This window comes from Myodes glareolus, chromosome 1, assembly GCF_982192425.1.
Source record: "Myodes glareolus chromosome 1, mMyoGla1.1, whole genome shotgun sequence".
NCBI lineage: Eukaryota > Metazoa > Chordata > Mammalia > Rodentia > Cricetidae > Myodes > Myodes glareolus.
The window spans coordinates 65,925,569-65,939,603 of NC_142026.1; the positions used below are offsets into that span (position 1 = coordinate 65,925,569).

General features: G+C 43.1%; 1 protein-coding gene across 3 annotated transcripts; it reads right to left on the reverse strand.

Moving 5' to 3' along the window:
- Nucleotides 1–6,448: 6,448 nt before the first annotated feature.
- Nucleotides 6,449–11,753, reverse strand: LOC125405129 (pregnancy-specific glycoprotein 22-like). Of its 3 annotated transcripts, XM_048441480.2 has the most exons (5): nucleotides 11,681–11,753; nucleotides 10,198–10,557; nucleotides 9,305–9,661; nucleotides 7,727–8,086; nucleotides 6,449–6,732 (listed from the first exon to the last, which is right to left on the reverse strand). In XM_048441480.2, the coding sequence occupies exons 1-5, from the start codon at nucleotides 11,742–11,744 to the stop codon at nucleotides 6,449–6,451; spliced, it is 1,425 nt and encodes a 474-aa protein (XP_048297437.2). In that variant the 5' UTR covers nucleotides 11,745–11,753. The 3 variants fall into 3 exon arrangements, with proteins under 3 accessions (XP_048297437.2, XP_085549150.1, XP_085549147.1); XM_085693024.1 differs by lacking the exon at nucleotides 10,198–10,557 and having other exon boundaries at nucleotides 11,681–11,744; XM_085693021.1 differs by lacking the exon at nucleotides 7,727–8,086 and having other exon boundaries at nucleotides 11,681–11,744.
- Nucleotides 11,754–14,035: the final 2,282 nt, after the last annotated feature.

Consider the following 14,035-nt stretch of genomic DNA (forward strand, 5'->3'; position numbering starts at 1 on the left):
GAGAATTCACAACAGATGAACTTCGAATGGCCAGAAGAAACTTAAGGTCATGCTCAACCTCCTTAGCGATCAGGGAAATGCAAATCAAAACCACTTTGAGATACCATCTTACACCTGTCAGAATAGCTAAAGTCAAAAACACCAATGATAGCCTATGCTGGAGAGGATGTGGGGTGAGGGGAACACTCATCCATTGTTGGTGGGAATGCAAACTCGTGCAGCCACTGTGGAAATCAGTGTGGCGGTTTCTCAGGAAACTGGGAGTCAACCTCCCTCAGGACCCAGCAATACCACTCTTGGGAATATACCCTAAAGATTCCCTAACATACTACAAAAGCATTTGTTCAACTATGTTCATAGCTGCACTATTTGTAATAGCCAGAACATGGAAACAACCTAGGTGCCCCTCAATAGAAGAATGGTTAAAAAAGGTGTGGAACATATATACATTAGAGTTTTACTCGGCGGTTAAAAACAATGACATCTTGAATTTTGCATGCAAATGGATGGAAATAGAAAACGCTTTACTGAGTGAGGTAAGCCAGACCCAAAAAGAGGAACACGGTATGTATTCACTCATAAGTGGATTCTAACCATAATTAAAGGTCTTTGAGCCTATTATTCGTGATCCTAGAGAAGCTAAATAAGAAGATGAACCTGATGAAGATTATTTAGCTATCCACCAGGAGGTAGGAAATAGACAAGAGTCCCAGGTAACCTCGGGTGCATGGGGGGGGTGGGAGGGTCGATGGAGGGGGAGAGGGCTAGAGAGAAGGGAGTAGGGGAGGAACGGGGAAAGCTTGGTGGCCGGGGATGGGGGGGGAGGGAGGTAGGATGAATATGGGATCAGGGAACAATATATTTCAACTAAGGGAGCCATTTTAGGGTTTACAGGAGACTTGATTATATATGGGATCCCAGGTCCAAGGAGAAATCCCCCAGATTGCTCTCTGGACAGAGGAGAGGGTGCCTGAATCGGCCGTCGCCCATGACCATACTGATGTATATTTTGCTTATCACCATAGATCCTTCGTCTGGCCAAGGACGGCTATGCAGTTGGAGGCCCACATTGGAGCAACGGATTGAGCCCCCCGAGGTCCGGAGGGGGAGCGGAAGGAGGAGGAACATGAAAGACGAAATCAGTACTGCGAGGGATGCTATCACCCACTGATACAATGGAACGGATCTGATGAGAGTTTACCAGGGCCAGTCGGTCTGGGACTGAACGAGGACGTGATCTAGCCAGATTCTCGGAATTTGGCCGGATTCTCTGACTGTGGCTGGCCCGGGGTCTTTCTGAAAAGCCATTGGCTATGACACTGGGACCTGTTTCCTCTGCATCTGCTGGATTTTGGGGATCCAGTCTGTTTGGACGCTCGCCTTCCTGGACCTGGAGGGAGGGGGAGGGAGCTGGAGCTTCCCACAGGGCAGGAAACCCTGACTGCCCTGGAGGACGGAGGGGAAGGAGGGGGGGAGTGGGGGGAGTGGGAGGGTGTTGGGAGGGGGGGGCGGAAATGGAAACTTTTATAATTTAATAAAATTTACTAAAAAAAAATAAAAGTGATTTGCATTATAGAGGTTGTGGAAGACTTGGAAAGGGGTAGAAGGTGAGAATGAGGCATGAAAATGGTGTAGATGCAAGAAGCATGCAAGGAAATTATAAAAAATACTTCTAAAAGTTTTAAAAGGGAGGGAAACAAGAGAAAGCTAGTGAGAGTGAGAGAACAAAAAACAGCTGCCATGAGAGTGATCATGGAGGGAATCGAAGTAGCCTCTTCTGTGAGCACTCTCCAGTTCTGGGCATCATCATCAAGCAGACTTCCCCCAATTCCTCGAACATCAGAAAGTTACAGAGGAAAGTTTCACATCATTTATTCAGTTCAGTGTAGTGTAAATGACAAGGAACATGGAGGAGCCAAGTATTGTAAACTGAGAGTATACGGGTCACAGCACAGACAGCTCCTACACTCCTAGAAGGAGCTGCAAGAGATGTGGTTTGATTAAAGCTATGGGGACATGACCTAAAGCTGCAGATTTGTGTCCTAACACAAAGTGGTGGAGATAATGCCTCAACAGTGAATGGGAAACTCAGAGTATGGCAGGAGTCTTCTATGATAGCAGCTTGAGAGGTGACTAAGTATTTGTTCTTACAGCCTAAAGGGAGAGGATGGAGAGTTACAAATGTTTGACAGATGGAAGGCCTTGGGGAAATGGAAACAGTAAGGGGAGGAGGAACCAGATTGTTTTATTGTCAAAGTTTATCATCTTTGGCAATTATTTTCTGAAAACTGTTGTTCTCAACTATGACATGATTTCCCTATAAATGAAAATCAGATCATGGTGGGCCACCAAAATTGCTCAGTGGGTAAAGGTACAAACTACCAAGGTGAAAATACTGAGTTCAATCCCCAGCTTCAACTTGGTGGATGGGGAGAACCAATTCACTCACATATTGTACTTTTATTATATGTAAAGTAGAATTTTTGTACCCAAGCACTGATGTACGCATGAATAAAGATGCACATATTCTCTCACTCTCTCACAAACATACATAAATACATAGGTAACTGCAAATAAAAGTTATGTTCTAATATAATCCTATTTTATTATCAACCAAAATGATAATCCTTTCAAAGTCAGTGCCCTTGTATAATCATTCATTCATTAATTCATTCATTCATCCACAGATGGCTCTGCTTTTTTGAGGTACTGAAGCATCCCAAAACAACAAAAATGTTCTCTCCTTTAAAAGCCCTAGGTGAAATGGACTGGAAGGCAGAAAGTTATTTAGAAGGTGAATTCAGGGTTTGACTAAATCTAAAAGGGAACAAAGACGAGAATGAGAAATGGAGGGTTGAAAGATAATCCAGTGTTTAATAGCACTTGTTGCTGGTCTTCCAGAGGACCTGAGTTCAGTCCCTCCACCTCCTATGTGAAGAGTAATCACAACCTCTCTTAACTCTAACCCCAGGGATTCCACACAATCCCTGGGTACCCAATAGTCAATTGGGCATTTTCTACTCAGTCTCAGCATAAACATCCAAGCTGCACTGGTGTCCTGGCCATTAGTCAATAGTCAATTGGCTTATAAGACTTCACAAGATGGTCATGGTCTCTAAGTGGAGGGACAGAGAACATAGGTTCCCTTGATGATTGCATGTGCTTAGAGTCTTGTGAATTTTCTCCTTCAGGCAAGCAGTAACAGATGTTGCTCATCCATACAGCTGGTCTTTCCAAGTATTAGGACCATGTTTATATGTGAGGCTACGTTATCACCATGTCAACATTCATTAACCATATGTACTATCATTGGGAAACTGAGACACAGAAAACTCATTGTGTAGATCTGCCTCACATGAGCCATAGGTTACAGACAAGCTCTCTGCATATAACATGTGTGCAGTGTCTTCACCCTGGAGACATTTTCAGGTTTCTGTGGAGGAAGACGTGCTGTGTTTCAGAGGTGTTAATCTCAGGAATCAGCATCTTGAGCAAATGTGTGCTCCATGTGTCACAAACAAATGGACAACTACATATGACTTAACTACCTCCCTCAGGAGATTTTTTGCAAAATTCCATGACTGCAGCCTACCTGATGGACAGGAAATCATGTGTTTTCTGGAATGTTATTGCTACTACTACAGAAAGGCAGATAGAAAGACTTTGCTTTATTCCTTCCAATGGATCCTGCATCTAACTTAGGACTCTCTATGCATATGAAGTCACTATTTCAGGCAATTTTACACCTGTCTTTCATCAAACACCCTTGTACTCCTTACAGAAGTAACCCTTTCAGGGACTGGCCTTAGGTAAAGAACAATGGTCTCATATGGAAAATGTTAAAGTTCAAAATCACTAATGTAGTTCTGCCAAACATACCTCTACCTTCTACCAGTAATATTTGCCTGTGTAAACATCCATCTGGGAGTGCTGGAGAGATGATTCAGTGGTTTAAAACAATGACTGTACTTTTAGAGGACTGGCGTTCTGTTCCCAGGACACCCATGACAGCTCATAAGCAAATGATCATTGGATAATTTTCAGGAGATCCAATGGCTCCTTCTTGTTTTGGTGGGTGATGGAGATGGGGAACATCTCAGAACTGACTCCATCCATACATGTACACTGCACAGTGTATAATGAGACTGTGTTTTGTGTTATGCTGAAAATGAATCAGGAATTGTTCATGCTACATGAGTACTCTTCTACTAATTTGCACTCCAGCCCTGGGTCGACCTGTTCAACTAAGGCTATACCAGAGATATGATAGCCTTTTATAGACCAGGACTGGTAGCAGACAAGAATGCCTGACAAAATTTGGGAGCATGGGGGCAATGTGTAGAAGGAAGGGTAGAAGAGGATGGCTAAGGGGAACTTGAGGGAATGGGATAGTTGGGATGCTGGAAAGACAAATATGAGAGCAAGGAAAGAGATATCCTGATTGGGGGCTCCTTTGCAGGGTTAACAAAAAACCTGGCTCAAGAAAAATGCCCAGAAAACCACAAGGATAACCCAAGCTAAGACCCTAAACAATAGAGGAGAGGGTTCTGAACTGGTCTTGTCCTGTAGTCAGACTGATGGTTATCTCAAATATCACCATAGAACCTTCATCCAACAACAGATGGAAACAGAGGCAAAGTCCCACATCAGAGCACTGGACCAAGCTCCCAAGATCCAGTTGAAGAGTGGAAGGAGTGAGAGTATGAGTAATGAAGCCAAGACCATGAGGGGTTCACCCACTGAAACAGTTTACCTGACTGTTGTTTAGCTAACCAACTCCAAGTGGACTGGGAGTGAATGGGCACGGGAACAAACTACTCTCTTACTGCTCTTAGGTGAACCTGGACTAGTATTTGAATTTGTACGATGCAATCCTCCTAAGAGAGAGGAACTTCCCAGGCAAAGAGTTTACTTAAGGTCAAGTACATATTTCTGTTCCTAACTCATGTTTTCAAGTTTCCTCCATTTCTTTTCATGATCATCATGACACAGAGGATAACCCAAAGCTCCTGTAGTCCAGTCAAAGAGAGGGAGGAGGGATTATATGAGCAAGAAGATTGAATATCATAATGGGGAAACCCACAGAGATGGCTTACCTGAACTAGTGGGAGTTCATGATCTCTGGACTGACCACTGGGGAGACTGCGTGAGAATGAAGTAGACTCTCTGACTGTAGATGACAGTTTTGTGACTTGGTCTTCTTGAGGGACCAGGATTTATTCCTGGTGCATGAACTGTCTATTGTAGCCCATTCTCTATGGTAGAATACGTTGCTCAGCCTTGATTTAGGAGGGAGGGACTTAGTCATGCCTAATTCAATATGTAAGAATAGTTAACTTCTCATGGGAGGGTTTACCCTCTCTGCAAAGTGGATGAGGAATGGGGGGATGTAGGGAGGATGACAAGAGGTGAGAGAGGGGGAACTTTGATATGTAAAATTACTAAGAAAAAAAAAGAAAAGAAAAAGATTAATAATACAAGTGACAGCTCATGCTGGCGATGATGTGGTGCAAAGGGAACACTCCTCTATTGTTGGTGGGAGTACAAACTTGTACAACCATTATAGAAAACAATAAGGCTTATACTCAGATAGCTGGGTATCATTCTACCTCAATATTCATCTCTACCACTCTTGGGACAAATTATAGTCAACCAATGTCTGATTTCACTTAAGATTCACTTCACAAGAAGGAACTCATACCTATCACTGCTTGGGTAACCTAGAACAAGAGACTGGATAGCCAAAAGGTGTAGGATAAAAACAAGTAAGACTGCTAAAATTAAAAAATAAAAAATCATAAAATAGTTCCTAATGATACTCTGCTGTCCTCAAAGATCATTTTAAAATCCAGCCATCATCAATGAGGCTTTTCTCTGGCAGCACATGAAAACAGAACAAATGCAGAAATCCCAGACAGACATTATGCAGAGAGAAACCAGTTATGTCCACAGTGAAGCATTGACAAATTCTTCTTTTGTCACTCATCCTCACTGAATGGATTGCTTGTGGCCATGCAGCATCAATGTTAGGTGAATTAGTTAAACATAAAATGTATCTGAGCACATGAGAAAAAAAACATTTATTTCTATGCAAACACTGCCCCATTTTTACAGCAGATTCAGAGCATCAAAAAGGTTGAGGGTTCCTGATATGATTTCCCAGGTATTCTGAGGGTTGGCTATATATTTGATACACAACATAAGCTCTTAATGACTTTACATTTTTGTTTACTTTATTTATGTCCTTATTTTCCTTTAGAGACAGAGTCTCACTTTAAATCTTTGCCTGCCCTTATAGATATATGTATCCCAAGAGTAGAGGCATGAGTGAACTTTCTGGCTGTACCTGACTGAGAGTAAACTGATCATTTTCATCACAAAGTTTTTTTCCTTGTTGTAACCCATTGATAAATTAATGCCCTCATTTACTGTGGGAGGAGAGGGAAGGTCATTTATTCCTCACAGATAGGGTGACTGGGAGACTTGTCTTCGAACTGACTGGGTTGGAGACCTCACACTGATACTCTCCAGCATCCTCCCTCCTGACAGGATCTATGCTGAGTTCACACTTGGTTGGGGACAGTGACATCCTCTCTGTCAGCTGAAGACTCTGATTATTGAAGATCCAACGGATGAATATCCCTGTGTCAGTTGAGAGGCAGGTAAGGATCACAGAGCTCTCTACTGTAACTGTGGTGTTGGTGACTCGAATGAAGGGCTGTGTCACGGGCTCTGAAAAGAAACAGAGGAGACCAAATGATAGCATCCGTTCAGAGAGCTCAATCACCTCTATAATTCATGCTTAATAAATCCTCCAGGATAGATAAGTTAGTTCTGTGATTATATACATAACTTGTGCTTTTGATCTATCACACATGGTCTGTGTGACCCTGATTCAGTCACTGTTTTCCCTGAGTCTCAATTTTCCTATATCATGACAAATTGTAAATGATCACTGTTGTATCTAAGAGTTAAGCTTAGTTATGAGCAGTGCCCTGATCTTGGGATGTAGGAGCTGCTCAAATCAGCAGCATCTGTAACTGTTTACATGTAGAAGAGAATTCCCTAGGTTGGGCTCCGGACATTGTCTGAAGTAGCAAGTTCCTCCGTTTCTGCCATGAGACCACTGATCTTCCTTTAAGTTTCCTAAGCCTGGAAGAAAAATAGGCTATGACCTAGGCACCTGTCTACTGAAACCCAGGAGAAAGAGATGCTCAGATGTTCTACCTAACTGCACCTGTCATGGCAGTGCACAGCGTGTTGCACACTCTATGGGACTTGGAAAGTCAGTAAAGCCTTGTTCTCTGTCAGTTCTAACATGAAGTGAAAACCAAGCACTGTTAACCTGGAGTCAATCCTGGGAGAGAGTTCTGGAGTCGGGGCTTTCTAGTGCTCTCTGTTAGAACCCCATGGATTCCTCAGCCAGGGTCTGACTGAAAACCATAGAGTTTCTTTTGGGACTGTATTCATAACCACAAGAGCCTGTGGCGAGGCTGACATCCTTGTGCTGAGTTATCCAGCACACATTCTCCTCTGTGCAGGTGAAGACTGGTGAAGGATTCTACTCTACTGCAGTTTGTCTAGCACATGTGTGTCACACAGTAAGGGATCCAAACTCCACTGTGGGGACCCAATGCAATGGGGAGCAAACAAGCATAACTCAATATTGATAGTCCAGTGTATGAAGTAGCATAAGCCACACCCAGCAGGTGGAAAAATTACTTACTGCTCACATGAAGTTTAACATCTACTTTTTCAATTTTGAAATCTCTACTTAAAATTTCTAGTGTGTACAATCCTGCATCTTTCTCAGTGACATCCTGGAGCATCAGGGATCCATTGGTGTACACCATCTCTCTTCTGCTGTGTTCGCTCCCCCAGGTGGTGGAATTCATGGCTCTGCTGTATTCTACAACTTTAAGGACCTGGGTCCTAGACATCGATTTGTACCAGGTAAAGGCTTGCATTTCTTCCGGAAGATTATGAACTTGGAGAAGAATGCTTTCCCCTTCAGCAGCATACCGAGGTATTGTTTGGATCATGAGTTGGGAAGAGGTGAGAGGGTTACAGCAAGGAGAAAGGGAGGCTGTAAGGAGAAAGAGAAAAACCATTACATGAGGATAATTGTGCTTTGTGTAAAGATAATGACCTCCATCTTGAGGAGACTAACTCATCACTCAGCCTAAAGTTGCAAGTGTATAAATGTCTGTTCCACTTAATTAAAGTTAGTAATGTGACCTACTCCATTCCTTCAGTGCCCCTTAAAGTGTCATTTCCTAAGGATGGAAATCTCCCCTCAAGTATCTACATACCTGCTCCCTCACTGTCCTCAGCCAGACACTGAGCACACTGCACACTGGGGTGTTTGAGAGGATGTTTTCCCTGAACTTCCAGGGTTTTTACTATCTGTTTTTAATGTTCATGTTTTTTTTTACTTTGGTTTGTTTTCTTTATGCTTCCATTCAACTCCTAAATTCACCTCCCAGATGTTCTTTCTTCTCTGCTCTGCACACTTCAGGACTGGGACTGAGTGAAAGCCAGGAACAGTCTGATCTTTGGGGTTCATGTCTTCAAAAAGGCTCACATAGTAGGCTAGTTAGTGTAACATGAACTTGACACTATGTAGAACCCTCTTGATAGACAATGTATTAATTGAAAATGCTACTAACAGTTTGGCCTATATATAGGCCTTTTCCTACTGCTGCCCACTCAATCTTCATATATACATTGGGGATTGATGTGGAAGGGTTCAGACCATTGTATGCATCCCCACCCCTGGGCTAGATGTACTGGGTGATATGTAAGAGCGGACTTAGCAAGTCATGTGAAGTAACCAGTAAGCAGCATACCTCCATGATCCCTGCCCCAGTTCCTGGATTTTATTTATGACACTATTAACTTGGGGTTAATAAATATACCAGTTTGATATAGACAGCCAAAAACATTGTTCCCTATCTGTTATGCAAGAAAGTAAGATTTGAGTCCTAGCAAAATGCTCCTCTCTCACAGTAGTCCAGCCTTGAAAGATGAGAGTTCAGCGCTCCCTGTTCTACATTTCCTAAAGAGACTGGGCTAACTCTGACTTCTTAGGCTAAGTTATTTTCTATCAAGGTCTTCCTTGGCATGTGTGGGGTATAGTTAGAAGATACAGTCTGACATATAATCATTTATCTCTAACATGTGTCATGCATTTAGTGCTCAAACACCAACATTGGGACAGAGGGAAGGGAGGTATATGCCAGGCATCATAATTCTGTGTGTCTAAGCCCCACCCTGCACTGAATGATCACAGAGAATTACTTACTGTTCACCTGCAGTTGCACGTGTGCTAATTCTGCTTTCATATCTGTACTTAGAGTTCGTAGGGTATATAATCCAGCATCCTTCCAGGTGACATTGTGGATCAGAAGGGATCCATTGCTGTACACTGTCTCTCGACCATTGTGTGCAGGACCCAGCACACTTGAATTCATGGTTATTATGTGTCTTGCAACCTCAAGATCGTTGGACACAATCATCCCCTTGTACCAGAAAAGGGATCGAATATTCTCTGGGAGATTGTGAATGAGTAGAACACTTCCCCTCTCAGCAATTATGGGGGGCACTGATTCAATAGTGACTTGGGAAGAGGTGGAAAGGGGTCCACAGGTCCAAAGGAAGGCTAGAAGTGAAGAGAGGGAGATCCATAAGTAGTAAGAACTTTGCATTTTGGTGAGATAAAGCCCTATATCCTGAACAGGTGTGCTCATTGCTCCATCTAGCTGTGTAGGTAAGTATCTTATCATCCTAATTTGTATCCCTGCACTTGTATGTTGCTATTTCACTGCTGTCAGATCTCTGCTCAAATTTACAGTAGAATGGTTTTGTCATGACCTCTTCTCTTACAGATCCTACATCTTCACTCTTTGACTCCTCTTGTTATTGTGCTGTGCCTTCTGTGGTTCCAGTCAAGTTATCAAAGCTAATGAGTATCCTTTTGACCCAAGACAACAGCAGCTGACTTTGGAGCTGCTCTCTGCTGTATCCTGTGTCTCTAACCACCAAAAAAGGAAAGTCTGCACTGCAAGTCACACACTAAATGCCAGAATACAAAAATGGGGATGCAATGCAGAGGGAAGGTAGGCACAGGCCACTCTCCTGTGTGTATCCAGTGCAATGAACCCACCCAGCACTGATAGTTCACATAGAATCACTTACAGTATACATGCAGGTATATAGATGTTGTTGATACAATTCCTTTATGCCTATTTAAGGATCGTAGAGTGTAGAATCCTGTGTCCTTCTGGGTGACATTTTGGAGGCTCAGAGATCCATTTCTGTACACAATCTCTCTACCACTGTGTCCAGGCCCCATGATGATTAAATTAGTGGTCAGTGAATAAAGTACAATTCCGAGGTTCATTTTTGTCACCCCTTTATGCCAGACAAAGGCTACAAGATCCTCTGGAAGATTGTGGGCACGAAGAAGGACATCTTCTCCTTCAACAACATGGGGTGGCACTAAATCAACAATGACCTGGACCGTGATAGGCAGATGCCAGCAGGCTAACAGATAGGCTAAAAGGAAAGAGAGAAAAGCAATCAATATTGAACAGGTGACATCATAACTCAGCCTAGGTGTGTGAGTAGGGCTTTCTCTACCCTCCTTTACACATGAGCAGCTTGACCCCCATAACCTCAGAGCCTCTGATTGAAATTCATCCTTAAGGAATTCTCTGATCAGGTGTATGGCTGGTTTTCCATTTACTGTTGCCCCTAATTGGTGTGAGGAAGCCTCTCTGAACTCTACCTCTAGAGAATCCTCACTTTTTAACTTTTATTTCTGTATACTTTGTGGTATCAGTCAAACCCTGATAGCATTTTCTATATATGCTGATGTCAGATTCACTACAATCAGGGCTTTGTGAGGACAGAGATTAGTCTGATCTGTTTGGAGGTTCGGTTCTAGGATAAGACTTAGATACCAGTGGATAAGGGAAAGAAAGAAGGAAACAAGGAAGGAAAGATGGAAGGAAGGACAGAATGTAGGCAGGAAGAAAAAAGGAAGGGATGGTAAAGGGAGGAGTGATGGATGAAGAGAGAAATTGAGTAAGGGGGAAGGGGAAAAGGAGAGAGGGAGAGAAAATCGCTTCTACATGGGTTTATCTACATGGCTCCAGGTTTGGAGGCAACAAGAAAAACCATACTCAAGTGTGATTTAAATGGTTTTACATTTCTTTATGTATTTTATTGTGTACTTGTGAAGGTGTACTTCTCAGTGTGTGTATGTGCACATTCATGCTCTGAAATATTTTAAGGCAGAAAAAGGCCAGCAGGAGTTTGTTTTCTCTACCTACCATGAATGAGCTGAAGACTGAGATCTGATTCTCATGTCTCCATACATTAAGTTGTCTTAGTGGCAGACCCCTGTTTAATTTCCATTTGGAGAGTCATCCTGTTATGGTGATATGGAACACCATGCTTCACAAATGTCAGCCAATGTGATTGACTTTGAATAGGGAGTAGATGAGGCTTTTATCATTTATCCCCTCCTGTCCACAGACAGCTACAAGCAGCTGAGCTTCTCTCCCTCACTGTATTTTTGTCCTATGAATACAGAAATCTTGACTCTTCTCTCAGAATTCCACTCTCTTTAGAGACTACAGGAAAATGCTGATTTCTCAGGGAGCTGGTATCTTACCTGTGATCAGGAACCCCTGCCATGGGGTACGCCACTTACAGAGAAGCACAGAGAACATCTCCATCTCTCTTCTCACTGTGCCTCTCTTCCTCTGACAAGAGCTTCAGTTCCAACCCAACTCCAGCCTCTGCTCTCCTTCCTCCCTCTGATCTGAGCTTCCCTCAGGCAGAAGAACTTCACAGAATCAAGTGGGCTTCAGGTGGTGAGATCTGAGTCTAAGGCACTGCTTTGTTCCATCCACTCTCACTGCTGTCCCACATTCCTCTCAATTGTTCTCTCTTTATATTTCACCTCCAAGAAACACATTAGCAACAATGCTGATAAACATCCCCATGCCCTCAGAGAACGATAGCTCATCCCAGGCCTGACATCTGCTGTGTCACGCTCTTGGGTCTGTGTGAACCAAAGAGTGAGCCTCTATATAGCCTATGTGCCTCTTTGACACAGAGGCCCTGCTGAGTACCCAATGTGCACTGTGTTCTCAGTGCTCTGGGAAGGTGGGATTTACTCCCAGAAGGAAGGTGACAGAGATGTCTCTGAGGGATGGAAAGGGGCCAGCTGAGTGATGACAAGGGATTAAGAGAAATCCTTTTTCAATAATTTCACCAATCAAATTCTTGATCTAGAAAAGAGTTCTGGGAGAACTATGTGAGGAGCTTCATGTCCTCAGTGTTGGGGAAGATGTGACTTGTGTGTCCCTGAAAGGACTGTGGGCTCCCTCTTTCTATAAAGAACTTCAAGCCAACTTTCAGCATTACGTGTTGGCTGAGCTAAGTATTATATTCTCTCCAATATTCCTGAGCCTCCTATGGCCTTTGTCTAGGTAATTCTCCAGTGAAAATCCTGTCTTCCCTTAGAGAGATGCCAGGAGGGATGAAGCTTTAAGGTTGCCCCGCAGAAATGTGATTTCAGATACAAGAAGCATCCAGAAGGTGAGAGTAGGGTCTTGGGAGAGAGCTTTAGGTTAGTATGGACAGAGATGAAAACCAGTCTGCTAGGCAAGGTTAAAGTTCAGGGAAACATTTTCTAAGTGTTGAGCATGTGTCTTGATATCTCTCCCTGAATATCTATGGGAGAACTGAAATTTCATGTGTGGGGCTACAGCATGGATTGTCAACAATTCAAATGATAAGTGACCTGATACCTTCAGCACAAGTGGATGGAGGGCCTGTCATCAAGTTCACTGTGCTCTTCAGTAATTCCATGTAGGGTTTGTCTATAAAGGGCCTCCGATTTTTCCTCCAATGCCATATACTAAAATTGAAACGCTCTGTATCCAGAGAATAGGCACTGTCTGGAGGAGCTTTATGCTCAGAAAATTTCAGTCCTAGGACATTTCTCTTGAGACTCAAAGGAGAAGACACTAACTCAGCAGCTGCAATGAACTTTTTGGTTCATCTCTGGTATCTAAATCCTTCCTTGTCTTTACATATAGGGTGCTGAGGGGATCTGATTTGGGGTACAGAGAACATTGATTCAAGTGGATGTTTTGTCTGCTTCTCCTTATACAAAATTCTAGATTTTTTAACCAAAGATCTTCTGCCTAGGAAGGGTGCTTCCCACAATGGCTTGGGTGCTCCTATATTAATTAAGACAATCCCGCACAGACACGTCCACAGACTGAATGAATAAAGAATTACTCAGGTGAGACTCTGGTTTCCACCCACTTGACTTTGGGCTGTATCAAGATAAAAGTTGATGATAGCTACAATCCTGTTGTAAATGGTTAAGTCCTCCTCCTCCACAGGGAGCTTTCCAAGGAAGTACCCCATTCTCCAAGTGAGTATCCCTCTTTGTTTGCTGTGGTCCTCACATGTGTTGGTGTCCACTGCACCACACAGCTGGATCCTAAGAGACAGCAAACAGCTCAAGAACATCTACCTTGTATATTACTTTTCCTTCTTCCCAGATTCTGAACCCAGGGGCACTCTGATATCTACCACAAACACTGTGAAGAGTAAGTGAAACAGCATCACTAAACATTTGTTTCATCCTGATTCAGGACTGGCCTCCTATCCTTGTTCATCACCTGCCTCTTCTGGCTCCATTGGGATCAGAGCAGAAGCCAATTACCAGATGAGACAAGACAGGATCTGGGAGAATTTGGGGTAAAGAAACATGAACATGGCTCAGAGTTCTGAGTGTTCTTTCTGGATCATAGAAATCGTGTTAGCAAATAGGGGGCAGGAAGGAATGAGTGACAGAAAGAAGCTTCTTCTTGACCTTAAGTAAAGTCTCCTTACCTTGGAATTTCCTCACACCTGGAAGGTGCTCACCCCCTCACATCTCCAGACCTATCAAAAGTCACTTAGGAGAAATCAGAGATTCAAGGAAAGGAGGACAAAGAAGATCTGG